At 37.2% G+C, this 17,817-nt stretch overlaps 1 protein-coding gene across 6 annotated transcripts in view; it reads left to right on the top strand.

The window, feature by feature from the left end:
• The window catches only part of RBM33 (RNA binding motif protein 33), a 105,480-nt gene that overhangs the window by 34,721 nt on the left and 52,942 nt on the right, over positions 1-17,817 (top strand). For 5 of the 6 annotated variants that reach the window (XM_049798767.1, XM_049798764.1, XM_049798763.1 and 2 more), the window contains exons 8-10: positions 1,535-1,743; positions 3,542-3,854; positions 9,062-9,120. In XM_049798767.1, the coding sequence (XP_049654724.1) occupies positions 1,535-1,743; positions 3,542-3,854; positions 9,062-9,120 (581 nt within the window). The remainder of the gene's footprint in view (positions 1-1,534; positions 1,744-3,541; positions 3,855-9,061; positions 9,121-17,817) is intronic. The other variant, XM_049798766.1, reaches the window with a different exon arrangement.

Below are 17,817 nucleotides of genomic sequence, written 5' to 3'. Positions count from 1 at the left end.
CTGCTTTCTAGAGGTGCTGAATACCTCTGAAAACTGGGACACACAAATTTACAGTCTTTGCAGCTCAGTCGTGCAGGTAGTTTTTGTAGCCAAGTAAGAACAACTGCCACAGTGGGAATGCGTGGCGCTTACCCTTTTCTGCCCTTCTGTCAATCCTCAACTTCAAAGACTAATTGATGAAGATGTTTAAGATGGTGGTTTAAGTAGCTTTGGCTATTAGACTCGCAAGAATTTAAGTTTTCTAATTGCTTTTGTTATATATTCTTGATGGAAGATATGTAGTGATGTGGAGATGTTGTAGCAGTGTCTCAGCTGCTGGATACAAACTATTTTTATTCTGTTCTTCAGATATTATAGCTACTATGTGTAGCATTACCAAGCAAAAACACTTTGTCTTAAAAAGTGGTCCCTGCACCCAGTCTCCTTTAACATTAAGAGCAGGCTTTTTAAATGGAAAACTGGAATACTTGTACTAACTGCCATTTACATGAATTCAAAATGTGTTTTTATTTGTCAGGAGTGTGTTTCTTGTAGAGTAGTTTAATTTTGCCCTGTTAGAGGCAGAAGTCAATTTTAGATGTAACCAGGGATGTGACTGGCACATGGCAAAATGATCAGCTGCACGTTCGGGTTAAAGTTTATTCCCATTAAGGACCTGAAACCTGGTGAGTGGCACTGCTCATACTGTCATGGTGTGGTTCCTGAAGTTTGTTGTAGATTTTTCTCTGTATTTCCAAGTAATTTGATTATCTGGGCCTGTTACTGCATGTTTTTCTCTTAATGTTATCAGCATTGTCCCAGGTTTCAAGCAAATTTGGCAGTCTTCATTGAGTACCATCTGTTCTCTGGTGTTTACCTGTGGTGTGAGTTGGGTGGGTGTTATCAGTGGCCATGTATTTTGACTTGAGCTGAGCACAGATTTTTGAAGTGTGCTCTCTCTTAAGTGGAACTATCACTTGTAAAGTACAGCTGGTTCTTAAATCACATACAATAGAATAAATATTAAGTGGTTACATACTGGAAAAACACTTCAGTAACTAGAAAATCCTTCCTTGGAACAGGCCAATGTGCAAAAGAATCTAGCGGGTAAAATCTGTTTGTATGGAAGACTCAATATATCCTTTACTGTAAAGTTTACTGGGGGTTTCATTGTACTGCCTGACTTCTCTGCAGATAAGTGAGATGTCATTTAAGATTACAAAAATGTGAGAGGAGTCACAGCCTCCTCTTATAGCATTAGGCAAACTTCAGTAGCATTTAAAAAAACCCCAACCAAACCTTTTTGTTCATGTTTGTTTCATTTACCTGCTGCTTTTTGCCTGTGCAACAGACACAAGTATCTGTGCTTTTTCTTTTTAAAGATGTCTTTAATGAAATGTTAACATGCCACCTAAAGGAGATCAAAGTGCCTGCAAATTTTATGTTAGTTGCAAGGATGCTTCTATAGTTCTAGCGATGGTTTTTTCATGATATTTTCCATCTTTTTAGCACAAAGTTAAAGTATTTCTTTTTCCCCATCTCTCTCTTTTAACAGAACTTTCTGCAGAAGCCAAAGCAGCATTACTTGAATTTGAAGAGAGGGAAAGGCAGCTTAAACAGGGGCGGTACGGCTCACGGAGAGGAGGGCGAAGAGGAGGTTCAGTTATGTGCCATGGAATGGGAGAACAAAGGAGAGACAATAATGATAGGGGGAGAATGAAGGATCACAGACCTGCACTGCTGCCAAACCAGCCATCAACAATGGTACCTTTTAATCCTTAGTATTCTTTGAACATACTTTCAGGAAATTATGGAGAAATGCATTCTAAACTGTGAATCTTTACAGAGGTGGAATATATATTCCAACATACACTTTTTGCTCTTTCAGAGCACTGTTAGGCAAGATGGGCTTTGCACAACATGGTGATTGTGAAAGTATGTGCTTAGTCTTGTTACTGACCACAACTTGAGGAATCTCAAGGCTTCCAAATGCAAAGTGGATTTCCACTCATACAAAGCAATCAGGCTTACCTCCTGGTTTGCTTAAGGATAGAGGAAAATGTTAATTCCTCTGAGAAGTCCTCTACATGCAACATGGAAACATGTTCAGTCCCACATTATTAATAGTATTCAGTTTTCAAAAAATATGATTCTGTAAAGTATTTCTTGTTTTTTGTCAAACTAATATTTCTTCTGATACTTCTAAAAAAAATCTGTTTGTATACCTGCCATGTTACTATGAAGGCAAATAAAACCCTAGGAAGGTAATCACCACTAGAAAAATTAGTATCTTGCAGTTTCAGATGAAATTTAGCTTTGTTAGTCTCTTCCCTCCACCCTGTGCTTTGTATAACAGACTAAAAGATGTTACTTTTTCCATCCAAAAAAAACCCCAGCAAGTGTATGATCAAGAGGTAGCCCACACTCATTTTTGTTAACTGTCATAAAATGTACTGGAAGCTGAGATTGTAGAACAAAGCCTGTGTATGTCTTTGCAGGACAAGGTCATCTGTATTAAACAAAGGGGATTTTTTCCAACAGCAGTAACTCTAGGTGCTGATCACTAGCAGGAGTCGGTGGATATCTCAGCGGTTGAGAGCCCTGCAGTAGAATATTTCGTGCTTTTAAAACAATGAAGGTGGAATAATTTTTTTTCTGTATTGCTGCAGTCTTTGCTAGTTATTTTGATCTTAAATGTTGTAAACATTTTTGTGCTCATTGCAATTATCTTCTTCTTGTGCATACTTTGTAGCTGCTTTGCTTTGTGTATATGGCTGCTGAAAAAAATGTCACATCTTTGTTACTAAAAGGTTGCCTGTTTGGGACTCTTCTTGCACTACCATTTGGAAGTTACTGGACTAGGACTGGTATCTAGTATCAGTGAGTTCAGAAGCAGAAGAATGTCTGTGAAGAGAAACATGATATTTATTATCATAACTGATTTTGGCGATTTGTGTTTGAGACTGTTGAGTAGCAAGAGACTTTCTTGTATGTTATGAAAGGTACCTTTGAAAGGTATCTTTAAAGTAGTTTTTTCTTCAAGCAGTATGGATGGGCTGCACTGGTATCTTAAGAATATAGTTTAAGTTGTGCTTTGACTTTTGTTGCTACTGCTAGATCTGTTTTCTCAGAGGGGCTCTTCTACATGTGAGACAAAAGTTAGTGGATTTGTTTTGGTACTAGGACTCAGATTTCTAGTGATCATCACATATACCTTATTGCAGTTGTCATGACAGTGACATCAGTTTCCAGTGACATATGCAGAACCCTAAAATAGGAAACTAGACAGTTTCACTATTAAAAATAAGTGAACGAATGTCTGCATTCCCTGTGTGCTTCCTTGCTCTTTGCTGTCCTCTCCTTCACATGGATGTCTTCAATTGTTCCTTTGTTTTCCTGTGCTGATGGTTCTTAACAGTTCCAGTTGATGATACAGGAAAGAAGTTTTTCTGTTCATATTTGGCCTTAATTGTTCTACAAAGGTGTCTTGGTTTTGTGCTGGTTTATGGCAGAATATTTTAACTTTAAAGCCTATTGACTTTATTCTTTTGTCTGACTTTAGACTCATTCACAGAGGTTAATTCCAACACACCAGCAACCTGTTAGGAGTCTGTTCCAGCAGCACCAACAGCAGCAGCACCAACAACAGCAGCAGCAACAGCAGCAGCAACAACAGCAGCAGCAGCAGCAACAGTTACAATCTCTGCTTCCTTTACAGCATCAGCATCATTCTTCTCCTCCTCCAGGGCTACATATGCCCCCTCAGATAGAAACGCCTAGAATAATGATGACTCCACCTCCAGTGACACCTCAGCAACCGAAGAACATACACATAAATCCACATTTCAAGGGGACAGTAGTGACGCCTGTACAAGGTGAGCTTTCTGAACACCTTCCCAGTCATGCGAGCGTGACTCATCTTATTCTTTGCCAGAGATGCAACAATTTGTTTATCACTTCATGGAAATGTGCTTCAGGCTGACATTTTTTTCCTGAAGCTTGAAACAAATGTTTTGCCTGAAGTAAGACATAATGTTGTTGAACTGTGGCCAGCTGAAATAGTAAAGCCTTTTCAACTTCTTTATCATCTTTGTTATTCTACTGTAAAGCCTGCAAAGAGCAGTAAAAATGGAAACTGAGAAGTGAATCTGCTTTTTCAAAGTAGCAAATGTCAGTTTTCAAAATGAGGTAAGTACTGCAGTTTATAATTTCCCACATCATTCCAGCTTCAGCCAACCATTCACAGAATGACCACCCACCTATTTCAGTGAGAGTGCACTGAGGCACTCCTTGCACTGTAATTGCTCTGTGAAAGGCACCAGCTGCTATCCTTACTTGTCAAGTTACATGCCCTCAGTTCTCCTCTCGGTGCCACACTTGTGATTGTTTGATTCACAGCCTGCAAGTACATTTTTTCCAAAACTTTACACAAGCACTCTTTGGACTATACTTCGTAGGGCAGCTCTCAGCAGAGCTGTTAACATTACTACTTATTTAGGAAGTGTTTAATCCCTAAGGATGAAAAAAAAGACGCCTACATAGCTCTGATTTGTGAGTCTGTTGGGTCTAGACAAAGTAAAGAAATACATACATGTTCGTACATATTTACCATTAGGTTAGCTGTATTTTTTCCCCCTTCAAATCAGCAGAACTCCAAGCCAGTGCTATCTTTCCTTTGTTTTTTTGACGACTGAAAAGAAGGATTTGACAGGGTAGGATATTGCCAGTCGATAGAGATCTGTTGGGCTTCTCACAGATGGCTTCATCGTAGCTGCATTATAGAGAGTATTTTGGTTTTTCCTGTCTAATAAAATCATTGCTTCCCACCAAATTATGCATTGGGACAAATTATCTGGAAGCAGTGCAAAAGGTCCTTTTAGTCTTGGATTTATGCCTTCTGTGCATTTTCCTAACATTTTGAAAGCAACAGTTACTGGTTTGTGAAAAGCAAAAATTGTTTTTAGACTGTTCTAGATGCTTCTCCTCTCTCCCCATGAAACAGTCAACAGATCTTCTATATCGAGGTGAACAAGTGTCCTCCTAATGCCAGCAATGGCTACTGAGGATTTTTGCTGTCAGAATTATAGCAGTGTATCTTCTTTCTTTTGTCTGATGGCTTTTTTTTTGTGTGTGTGTGTTATCAGGTGGCTTCAGGCTGTCTCAGCCTTACCACTACATCTGTGGCACCATGGGTATTCCAGGGGCCTTGCTTTATCTTGAGCATAGTCTTTTTTCTGTCAATACTTGCAGATCCTCATTTTAACCAAGTTGTGTACCTCCTGCATGTTAGGATATCTTCAGTATTGGATTTGTAGTAGTTTCTTTCTTTTTGATCTTGTACTTGCTGACTTTGTGTGCACATTCATTTCTTGGCTGGTAAAAGTCTAGCTGTCCTCTCAGAATGAGCAGCCCAGGAGAATGAGTGATCATTTTTGAATGGGGAGACCTGTATTTCAGTGAGGAAGACCTTTGCTTATGTGTATTGATGGCAGCTGGTTTGTATGAAGTAACTTTGTGCCATCCATTTACTGAACAAATCCTTGCCAAGACTACTGAATATATCTGCTAATAGTTGCACAGCATACTATTAAATGCAATCTTTTAAATCACTGTAGAATTTTAATCTTGATTAGAGAGCATGTATGGGAAGCTGAGTCTTCTGCAGTGGTTGAGAGTAGTAGCCATCTCAGTCTTTTAGTCTGCAGCAGTACAGTTATGTTACATGAAAGTATACATTTGCACACCTAAGGAAAATGTGTAGGAAATCAGTAGTTGTCTTCAGGGAAGATGAGCATAATTCTAAAATCTTCAATGGCATTTGCATGTTAAGATGAATTTTTAAGCAGTCACTGCAAGTAAACAGACAGAAATGCTGGTGTAGGAAGAGCTGTTCTAAACTTCCTCTGAAAAAGTCCATCCTCCTCAGTTTAATCTGTCTGCTAGAGGCCCCAGTAGGCAGAGACTGGTAGTTGACCACATTAGGATGTTTCATGTACAGCATCATTTATTTCGGGGTACAGGAAGTATGAAAGATCAGATTGTCTTCATGTTCTTGATGATGTCCTGCCCCTTCTTGGCTGAATATTTTTCCAGATACATGAGGGGGTTTGCACGTTAGAGAATACAGTCAGATAGGTGCAACGTTTATTGGGATTCTGTTGTTGAAAATGTGATGCCTGGAAGCCAAAAATGCCATATGTGCAAGTGCATGATATGCACACTTTGGTTCTGGTAATTTTAATGGTGTGCTGTCATGTTTTAGTGTAGGCTGGCATTTTTTCCTCTCTAATTTTATGGCAGGATTAAGTTCACATACTTCTAATTGTCAGCACCAGGGACACTTTTTCTAACCGCAAATCATAAAAATATACTTTCTCAACATCTTTTTGGTTTGAATTAGTCTTGAAATGCATTGTGTATATCAGTATTTTCTAAAATAGACTCAAACCTCCTGTAAATTGTAATGAAGTTTTCATGTGAATAAAATAGCGTGTTTAAAAGCTCTAGTAGCCAGCTACTTCAGCCTGAAAGTGAGTTGAAGCACTCTTGAATAATCCTATCATTGGCTTATTCCTTTGATGTCTCAAAGGCAAATCTCTTACAGTGGCCACCATCTCCCTGTCCAGCTTTGAATCTTGGTTCAAAAAAGTTACTTTCAAGTCAGTTTTGTTTCAAATAAATATCTGCTATTTTTAGTCTTTGAAGCTTCATAAATGATTAAGGAGGACTCCCATCTATCAAAACCCCTGAAACAGTTACGTGAACCTCTGCACATACCTGCTGTAGATACTGTTCAATTGGTGTTCAGTTGTGCCTTTTGTGGCATTTGAATCCCGTGTCTTTTAGTTGCTTGCTTGTCATATAGTTTTCTCTTTACTTTTTCTTATTCTGTAAATTAGTTTTTAGTTGTAAGTAGTAATTTTTGGCTGTAATGCATGTCCAAATTTGAGTATGATCAGTTTACGAATGCTGGAGGACTGTACATAGATGTACTATGAAAATACTAATTCAACCTGTGATAGTAGGTATTGAGGTTTTTTTCACTTAATGTTTATACCACAAATAAGTATTTCAAAGATACTGTGTGGCTGTCAAAATTGACATGAACTAATGAGCAGTTTGTGGCAGCGCAGCAGATGAGTATGCCATTTACCTTTTAAAAACTGTTTGGTGTCTTGGGAAAAATTACATTATAATTCTCCTAAATAATCAATATGGGAATTGCTTCTTCATCTTTTCATGTATAGCATTGGAATTTACAGCTAAAGCAATTTAATCTTCTTAAAATAGTGCCTAACAACATGCTGTGTATTTTTTTTGAAACATACTTTTCAAACCTATGGAATATTTGACATCAGGAAAATGAATGCTTATTTGAGACTTGTTTGCTGCTTCAGCAAGTGTCCAAGAATTGAAAGGGCACAGAGTTTGAGCTACTACCTTTCATGAGTATTAAATTCATTTGCTTAAAATATATAAATATCTATCTCTATATATGCTACTGCCAGAGGCAGTATACTGAAATAGACAGAAGTGTCCTGTTCAGTTGACATTTCTCTGCATTTCCTACCTTATGCAGTTTTTCTCAGTGCCTCTCTGACCTGTAATACCTGAGCTATTTTAGTCCTAGGTCTGTCAAGAGCACCCTGTCAATTTTTCCAGGTGGCCATGGCTGTTTGATATTGACAGATGTTCATTAGAAGCCAAAATGAGACTATTCAAGTAATTTTCTGGTGTAACCTAATACAAAGTTTTCATGCAGTCCTTTGGTGCTGAAAGACTGGTGCAATTAGTTTACTCCGCCAGTCCCTGAACTAGTAAACCACAAGTACTTGACAAAACTAAAAATAACCACTGATGCATTAGTTCTTGTGCCTCAGTTACCAAGCAAAAAGGGATTTTTGAGGCATCTTAGCAAACTCTTGCATTGGGAAATGCACCCAACTTCTCCCTTAAACTAGCTGCATTTCTTATCTTTCCTGCTCTGAAGTGTAATACAGTAGTTGACTACAAAGTTGATGTTTAGCCCTGTGTGGGAAATGTTTCCCTGTAGGTTTCAGAAGTGCTAAAAAAAAACCCTGAAGAAAAACAACCTTGCTAGAAGTTTTTAGTAGATGAGCAAACACATTTAGTGCTGTTTGAAATGCTTTCTTTTAGTTCTCTAGGCCTTTTGTTTAACATTGAAATGTTTGTATTTTTAACCACTCAGACAATGCAGAGGAAATAAAAAGTGCACTGGAAAATGGGAAACCTGTCATTACACTTTGTACTGGTGATTCAAATATAGATTCGGTCCCCAAGGTGATCCAGCTGTAGATGTATTATGCCATAATATTAAGTGAATGTTTTGGGAGATATTTTTTTGTGACTAGTCTTTTGAAATGCAGTTGTGTGGACAAGTCACCCATGTTAATCCCCCCAAAATACTAATTTTGGAGGTTATTTTTCAGGAAGAGGGTCTCCTAATTCTTCATGGTGTCTCTTTATGAAATAGCAGTCTTTCATCTCAGAACAGCAGTTCTGTGATTACACAAACAGTGATCAGTTGCATATACAATTACGATGGCAAGGCCAGATTAAGTAGTTTTTGCTTGCTCTTAATTGTCACTGCCCCTTCTATGAACAGTGATTTATACCAGATAGTGTCTTTTGCCCATGTTTATTGTGAGAGGTTGGCAGTGAGACTGGGAGATACCTAGGAAATCTTGAGGGGTGTGAAGTTGAGAAGGCGAGTTAATTATGTATCCTTCTATTTGAAACATGAAATTATTGTTAGAGTCTGTGTCAGCTTTGTCTAAGAGATGTCTTTGAATAAGTATTCTAGTTTTCCTTCCTTCAACAAGGAGCAATTTAGTTCTGGAAAATGCAGAATTAAATTAGATAAATTAACTAGAAGAATCCCAATTGCCCTGTTGCATGTTGCAGGGGAGAGAATGGTTGCTTAAAGTTAATTGTAGGAACTGACATTTGAGGGTAAACGTAGCGGATTTTAATCATGGCTTCTTATTGCAACTGCTTTTGGAAATAACAGCAACAACTGTTAGGTAAAACAAATGGTGTTAAAAGGTGCTTCTTGTTTCAGTGCCCTTGCTGCCAGTTCCAGCCCAGCCAAGACCTGCTGTAGGACCCCAGAGATTTCCGGTGAGTAGCAGCTGTTTCTTCTTCTCTGATATGGATAAGCATACATTTGCAAGGAAATATTAATATAGCAAATAAAAGCTGTTCTAGTGAAATATAATTTTAAGGATTTGTAAATATTGACAATACACTCTGCAGTTGAAAATGTTTGTTAAAAGCTTAAGGTCAATGGATTTCTGAGAGTAGAATTAATTCTGTTTAACTGTAAAATTGTTGAACCAGTCTCTCCAGTGGGAGAGGCATGAATGCATCTTGTCTTAAGGAATATGGGCTTCATTTTATTACTTGACTCTTTCTGTATAAATAGAATCCTTATTTTATTTGATATAATAAAAGGCTATTTGAAATAATCCCTAAGCTTAAAAAGCAGTAATATATATTTATTGTAAAAATCAGCAATCATTTTTATCATTACTTTAGGCATTTAAATGCTCTTATGTTTTTTTATATAAAAAATGGGAATGGCGTTGCATGACCTTGCTTTCTCTTATGTTTCTAACTTCTAAAACAAACAAGGTACTTAGTTGCTTCACTAGGCTAATTTCACTTGATAATTTTTTTTAATTCTGCAAATGGAGAGAATGCGTACTTCTAGACCTTTTCTCACCATTTCACAGTTTTGTTGTCCTAAATTTTTAGTTCAGGTGGTTTGCAGAGTATCAAAATAAGCAAAAGAAAAAATAGTTTGTGCAATATTGTGTTAAATATTTTCAAATAGACACATATATGATGTTTCCCAAATATATAAAACACACAGAAATTATCCTCTGTTAATGTGTGCAGTGTTGAAGGAGGAAAGTAGATGTCTGTGAACATCTGTGTAGTATCACACAGTAAATTGCTTGCATAGAGATCAGATGTATTTGAAAGAAGCAGATTTCAGAAACCTGCTGTGACTTTTGATTGCCGTATGCATACCTGGTTGGTTTTGATGCAGAATATTTTTTGTACAGGACATCTAGCTTACGAATTGTGATGTCCGTATTTTGTACAGTAACTGAGTTTTTAAATTGCCATGTTTCTTCTGTGAAGTATAAAAATGTTAAGCGGTAAAAGCAGTTTCATTAAGCACATTCATGTTATGTAATTTTATCATCAATGCTTTAACTGGAGATGTTTTTCTATTAAAAATTAGTGCAGATTTCAGAGGAAATAGTTTTCTTCAGCAGCCTCCAGTATTGTGTGGAGACCTTATTAACATTTTAAAAAATAATTCACATTGTTTTTTATGAAAACATTGCATTTGTTTTCCTTTGACCCTAAGTTGCTTTGCCAATAAACACAATTTGGGATGGAAAAGAAATTGGAGGACAAGGAATATCTGTAAAGGCATTGTAATTGACACCTTTGAAGTGTGTTTACATCAGTGTAGAAAAATTGGAAATTAATTTTTTTAAATTCACTGTGAAATTAGATTTTAATTCTGTTCACTTTTGGTTTTGCAAGTTGAGAAGTACTGCAAACCTAGCTTATCTTGTATGCAACAGTTTTTAAAAGGGAATAAAATAGATTGAACATTTTTGGTAGGACTCTTGCTTCTTTTGCCTGAAGGAAAATATTTGACTGCTTGCTGCCTTTTTATGTAAGCAATGCACTAGCAAAGAGTCAGTGTAATTCTTTTTTCATAAAGAGGAGGGGGGGCTAGCTTAACTAGGAGGATCCCGTACTGTGATTTGGCTGCCCTGAGTGGGTTTGGTTTTTTTTTTCTTCAGCTTGTAACCTGCTATATGACCCTGAGAAAGTTACTTAATCTTTCCATGACTCACTGAGTTACAAAATGGGTATAATATGGACTTCCCTTATGAAGTACTTTATAAATTTTGCATAGGTTATCAGTCATGTTAGGATTAGGAATTAAGTGTCACTGTGTACATATCTCATGTTTGTTTTATTAAATGTAGTATGGCAGCTCTTGAGCTGCAGACAAATTTACTTTCTGACTAAGGTTTTATCTTGCAGAACTAGCTTTTTTGCTCTGTTACATGTCAAATGCCTTTATGCCATTATAATTCACTTGTTTATGTATAAATGTTGACTTATAGCAGTATAGCAATGGTTAGACAACTTTGACAAGCCATTTGAAAAAGATCAGAAAAGTAGTATTCCAGACTGTAGTTCATTCATACTTTTCCTCATCGTAGAAAGAATCTCTGGATATGTAATAACTTGAATTTGCTCTTGGTTTTAGGATTGTCTAATCAAAGGATAATAGTCAACTGACTTTTCTGTTTGCTTTATTTCTAAAAAACTGTGGGGTTAGAATTAAATGTTTGTAGCCTGCTTCCCCTTTTAACTTTGAACTGGGTGGTTTATTTTGATTGAATGTGGCAGAGGTGGAAGCATTAAAGGTAATGAAATTCTTGCAAGGGAGAGACCTAAGAGTGGCTAGTACCCTAACAGAAGGAAAAATTGCCTCCGAGTTCCTGTCTTATCTAGTAGAGAAACCTCTCAGCACAGAGAAGCCTGTGTGTGCTCCAAACATGGCAAGAGCTTCAATCAGAGCTAATCAATTGCAAGTCATAAATCCATTGGAAACCAGGTGTTATTAATTTAGGGCTAATGAAGTGACTTGTAACCATGTAATGGTTAATTCTTACAACCTTCTGCAGAAGGATGTAATTGAAGAGTTGAACAAAGTTGTAATGAGCATGTTAGCATATTGGTGTGAGTTCTAAATTATAAGAAATAATGTAGTACTAAATCAGGGTAATGTTGATCAGGATTGAACCTGCTTGGAGTTGGGACTGATTAAATTCACTTAACCTTGAATCTAAATTTTTATATTTCAGGCTAGGGCTCATTGTTCAGTTATTTCTTACTCAAAGCTTACCTCCTGAAATGTTTGGAGAGAAAGAACTAGAAAGGACATAATGGAATGAATCTGTGTTCCCTACTTAAAGTTATTTTAACATTTACAGTAATCTTGAATCAAGGAAGGAAGTTGTTAGTGCAAATGATGTTTGAGAGCTATATTCAACTGATGAGGACTGAATAAATGGTGGATCTGAGACATGTTGTAGCTGAGAAATGTGGTGAACTTGTGGTAGCTGGGAGTTAAAGACCTTAGTTCTATGGAGGCTTCTATGCTAGTCTAAATTACACAGTACTCTTCAAGTGGCTGTAGATGATAGTAATCCAATCTTCAAGTATAGTTGATGAGAATGTTTTTCCAGCTATTTGAATTAACCTGGAACTGTGCAAGTGCCAACTGCGTGTTTTCTTTAAACTGTTTAAAGAACAGATTAAGCTAACCTCTTAGGCAGAGTCTTCCTGAAGGTCTTGCTTTTTGTCATCTGCCTTTGAAGTGGTTAAGATGCCTTTTTCTGAGTTTCTGTCTCAGTGTCACAGTTGGTATGTCACAAATAACAGTCTACTTTGGAGACTGGTCTGTTTAAAGGAAGGTAACAGAAGACTTTGTTCACAGACTAGTTGTATGGGTCTTCTGAACTTTTCACATGTTTTCTTGACCAAATTATTAATTCTTGGGAATGTTGCAGTGCAGTTACGGAGCCTGTGGTTTTTCTTGTTACACAAGAGGGACCATTGTGGTTCCTGTCCAGCAGTGTTTGTTATCTGGGGTAATTGCTCATTCAGGTCCTGCTTTCTGTGAAGAAGGATGGGGTAAAACAGGGGAAGAATAAATTAAATTGAAAATGGAAGAGGAGTTTCTAAACACTTTGTATGTAGGCTGCTACTAACTCACTATGATAGAGGCCAGATCGTCACTTAATATGAAACTAGGAGCTAAGTTGATGGTCCAGATCTTTTCATCCCTTATGTGAGGCCACTAGCATAATCTGTGTCTGAAATATTTCAGTGTTTGCCTGAAGAAAAATTTATAGACTTTTTGCTTCAAACATCATTTATTTAACTTAATGAACACTGAAGAAACACTCATACGCAGCACGTGTGCAATTTTTTTAAGGACATGTAAAAGTGAAATGAGTGTTGTCGTGGCCACTTTGGGATGGAGTGTGGCAGAGGAAAGGTTTTCACCATCAACATTCTTGAGCCAGAAATTGTGAGGTATCTCTAGCATCCAAATTTGGGCCTGGAGTGGGGCATTTGGAATGAAGAGGAAGTTGGGGAGAACCTGCCTCACACTGCTCAAGGCAGAAGAGAGGAATTCCTCAGGTCTGAGGCCATGCCCCCTGTCTTTTCCTGGATCCTTCTCTGAAACCACTGCAGAGAGTGCAGAGCCTGTTAACATAGCTGTATGCCTTTTGCCAGGAGAATTTTCAGGAACTTGGGATAAGTTCTGATTTAGCCGCTATCCTTAAAGTGACACCCTGGGTATGGTACAAGCTGGGCAGGTGTCCATCCCACAGACACATTTTATTAACTTTGGTCAACTTGAGTTTCAGAGCTGAAGTTAGGAATAGTATGAAGTGGCACTAGTGTCTGTCTGACTAATGTAGGCTGGGAAGGTTTTGATATTTTTTTAATGCACAAAGCTTTCCTCATTTGATAGGACACCTTAGTTAGTGCACTGAGTGCCTTTCAGATAACTGCTGAATTCAACTGCTGAAAAAGTTGAATTGTATAACACAAGTTTTATGTTTTATTCAGTTTAAAAATAAGACTGTAATAGAGTGACTTGTCCTCAGCCCCTTGTGAATATGCTACATCACATGTCTTTTCAGTTTCCAGGGGGCTTTGACGTGATTTGGTTTTAGAACTTACCTTAAAATTTCTTTTCAGACCATCTTTATCCCAAAGAATACTCGATTTTTATTTTTTTTCCTTAAACTGCAAAAACCTTTATATTCTCATTCAACATGCTTCCACTTCATCTCCAGGACATCAGATGGTGTCTTAAATGGATGCTGTGATTAGTTTTGGTTCTGGTTTTTTCACCATTTCTGAAATCTCTAGTTTGATGAATTCTGAGCTTTCAAGTGTTGTTTGTTATTCAGACACTGGTTTTAGACACTTTATGCTTTAATCTGAGAGGTTTTTAAACAGGTGCCCAGTCATTGCTCAAAACAGAGATTGCTGTCCTTCATTGCCACTTGCTTGAAACATTGCTTTTAGACGAGCAATATGTTAGTGCTATACAAAGCAATTATAAAAGGTACATTAGAATACAGTTTACTTTTTTTCCCCAAAGTGGTCTTTGGGCTGACTTGGATCAGCCTACAACACAATTTAACAAACTGGGGACAGTTTAATGGATATTACAGTGTACCTGGGTCTATGGGTGTGCCTTTATGTAAACACCTCTTGCAGTACGTAGAAGCAGGTTTTTTGCAGTGCTTTTGAAAACAAAATTCCTTGCAATACTGTTTGCTGTTTGTTGTGGGAAATGCAAATAGGAGTAAATTTTTTTCCCTTGTTTCAAATTCGATCATGAGTCGCTACAAGCGAATAAGGGTTTTAGCAACTCCTACTAAGGTCGTGGCTGGTATTCTCCAGTACTCACAGCAAGGACAATTTAAACAGTCTTGCATCTGAGTACAGTCAGTCATTTTAAACTGATATTTTGTAAGTAATGGTATTTAGTAACTAGTACATGTTTGCAACAGTATGTATGTAGGAGACAAACTGTTAATGCAAATAAAAAGCCACTTGTGAAAATGATTCTCCTACTTCCTCACAATTATTCTGCTTTAGCTATGGCTTTACTATAATGAGTAACAGTAAATGAAATTTTCACTCTATTACAGTGTAGCAGTGGCAGATCACAGGTAGTGTAGAAAGCATTTTGTTTTCATTTAACAGGATACATGGTATCAGGTGGTGTTGATTGACATTTCTTGGATAGTGCTTTATACAGCATTTCATGCAAATCATGTTTGAACGAGACTGCTGCATCAAATTACATTTCTTTCAGATTATAGCCCTTGCAGATGTGAGACAGAGCTTGTTCAGCAGCTAGCAAAAAGCTTTCATTTTTAACACTCACTGTTTTCACAACTTGACTGCAAAGCCCTATAATTACAGCACTTAAGATAGTGAAGGAATGATGGGCACTTTCTCTTATCAGATCTATAAGTAGTAGCAAGGAGATGCAGCATGAGATCCCTCCAGCTGTCAAATATTGTCAGGCTGGCATAGAGGGAATGCAGTTTAAAATGCAGGTGACATAATACCCAACATCCTCCATTTGCTAGTGGGCTTCTGATTAATCACGATTACCATACATTATCATACCATCAAATTTAATCATATCAATGAATTCCCATCTGCAGGAGGAGCAGCAGCAGCTAAACACGATGCTAACAGCTATTAAATAAGAGGGAAATAGATGGTTTCTAAATGCAGTAACCCTTTAACTTGTCATGCTAGCTCCAGTGTGCACATGCTCTGTAGATATTAAAATCAAACAGAAAACTTGTGCATTTATGTTTCATAGTTACTGTCATTTACCTTTCTGTTAAGTGATTGCTATTTAGCACTGCCAGGGAAACCAGAGTTATAGAAATTTTTTTTTTCTTCTCTGTTAATGATGCTAGATTTTCTTCAATCTCAGTTTTAGTACCTGTTAAATACAGAATCACAGTTTGGCTGAGGTTGGCAGGGACCTCTGGAAGTCATCTTGTCCACCCCCCTGCTCAAGCAGGGCCACCCAGAGCCGGCTGCCCAGGACCATGTCCAGATGGCTTTTCAGTATCTCCAAGAATGGAGATTCTGCAAACTCCCTGGGCAATCTCTGCCAGTGCTCGTCACCCTCACAGTAAAAAAGTTTTTATGTAGATATATTTATCTATATAGGTATGTACATAGTTTTTGATATATTTGTATGAATTAAATTTTAAGTGTTTTAAGCCTTGTAAGCAAAGCACAAATTTTTTATCGAGGCAAAGAAGGAAAAAGTATTATGCATATAGCTATGTAGCCATTAACTAGGCACTGTTAAAGCGATACTTTGCATAAGTCAAGACTCATAAAGAAATCCAATTAATATATGCAATTGACTTCCTACTACAATGCAGTAAGAGTAATCTAGTGCTTAAACACTGAATGGAGAGCTAAAATAAATTTATTATAATATTATAGAGTCCTAGATGATATTATAGTTCTCTTAAGCTATTTTCACTGAGAAAATGTCCTTTTAAAAGATAATTCAGTACATTTCTGTCACCACAATACAAAAATAAAATCTATAAACTGGTATTTATTCACCTTCTACACGTTCAGTTCTTGCTAATTCTTTAGCATGTGAAAGAAAAAAATGCTTCATTCATTATAAAACAGTAAGTCGAACCATTGTTTACAATAAAATGAGGCAATTTAGAGGTATATTATGGGTTGAATGTAGGATACCCAAAAAGGAAAAAATATTCACACCTTCATACACAACATGTGACTAGTACCTGCAGGCACATTGGGAGCTCTGGGCATGTAAAGTTCTCGTATCAATGTGTTTGCAAGGTCAGAAATGTATAAAACATCTCAAAAATTGGATTTCCTTACAGAATTAAAAATCAGGAATCAGGTATTTAACTACTAAATAGTCAGGTCTGAAATGTCATTTTCTAATACAGATGAAAGTCCTGGTTAGCAGGAATTCTAATATTTGTTTTCTGTAAAGCTGGCTGCTTCTTGACTTTTTTTTGGTAGTAATCTCAGCATTTTTTTGTTGAAGGGAGAAGCATCGTCCCCAAGTCACGTGTATTTATCTTTGAGGTTCTCAGATTGTTTTTAAATTAACTGTAGCTGCACCTTCAAACTTAGTGTACTGCAGAAATCCTGAATTTGATATTCATGATCCAGTTTAGTTCTGACCTCAGAGTTGTTCCTAATTGTCAGTGACTTGCAGGTCACCAAGATACACTAGGTAAATAAACACTGTAATAATACTTCCATGGAGTAGTCTCTGCTAAGTCCAAGGATAAGGTATTAATTTTGTTAGTCCCTAAATTTTGCATCCCTAATTTTTTACACATCCCTAAACTGTAAGCCTTCAGCACAAAAAATATGCAGAAGGCTTTTATTGCCTTTAAATAGAATGATTATGAAATTTTCTTACTTCAAGGAAGAGTTCATCATTCTAAATGGCACTAATGTCCCTTATACTCTTTCTCCAATTTCTATTTGTATTGTACTTAATCTTAAAAAGCTAGAGGGCACCAAACAAAAAGCACACACTCTTCAACACCACACCCCTGAAGAGGATTAGAAACTAAAGTGAAACTGAATCTTCCAGATAAATTAGTTTAAAACACCTGTTTAAGAAATTACTAATCTTGAGAGGCTTGGGTTTACTCTTCCTTTGGGCAATGCAGGCTGCTACAACTTGTCTGTCACACTATTTCTTATTATAGCCTGTCTCTGCTTTCTGGAGACACTCTTCCTTCATTCATACAAAACAGATGGATGGGAGCATGGTTTTTCTGCACATCAGCACTGTTAGAAATTTAAAGCTAGAGTTGGGATTTAGTTAACAATACCTTTCCTATGCCAGCATTTCATTTAGGAGTGTTTTCTGAGAATTGTTCTTGAGCAGGGCCACTTGTCCTGCAGATTTTCCTTTTCTAACATACGTACCTTGATGGTAGAGCAGATGGAGGTTCAAGAAACCTATCTGTGAAGCAGTCCTTCTGTGTACAACTGGTTGCTTGTGGGCTGTTATGCTTTGTTGCTTCTCTTACAGAAACACACTGAAGTCGGGAGTATTTTTGTCTCCATTTGCAATATGAATATGTCCCTGCTTTTGATGTATCGGGGGGATGCCCTGAAACTTGCTGAAAAGGGATA

Source organism: Accipiter gentilis, chromosome 4 (genome assembly GCF_929443795.1).
Source record: "Accipiter gentilis chromosome 4, bAccGen1.1, whole genome shotgun sequence".
Taxonomy (NCBI): Eukaryota; Metazoa; Chordata; class Aves; order Accipitriformes; family Accipitridae; genus Astur; species Astur gentilis.
This window is presented reverse-complemented; position numbering and strand designations above follow the sequence as displayed.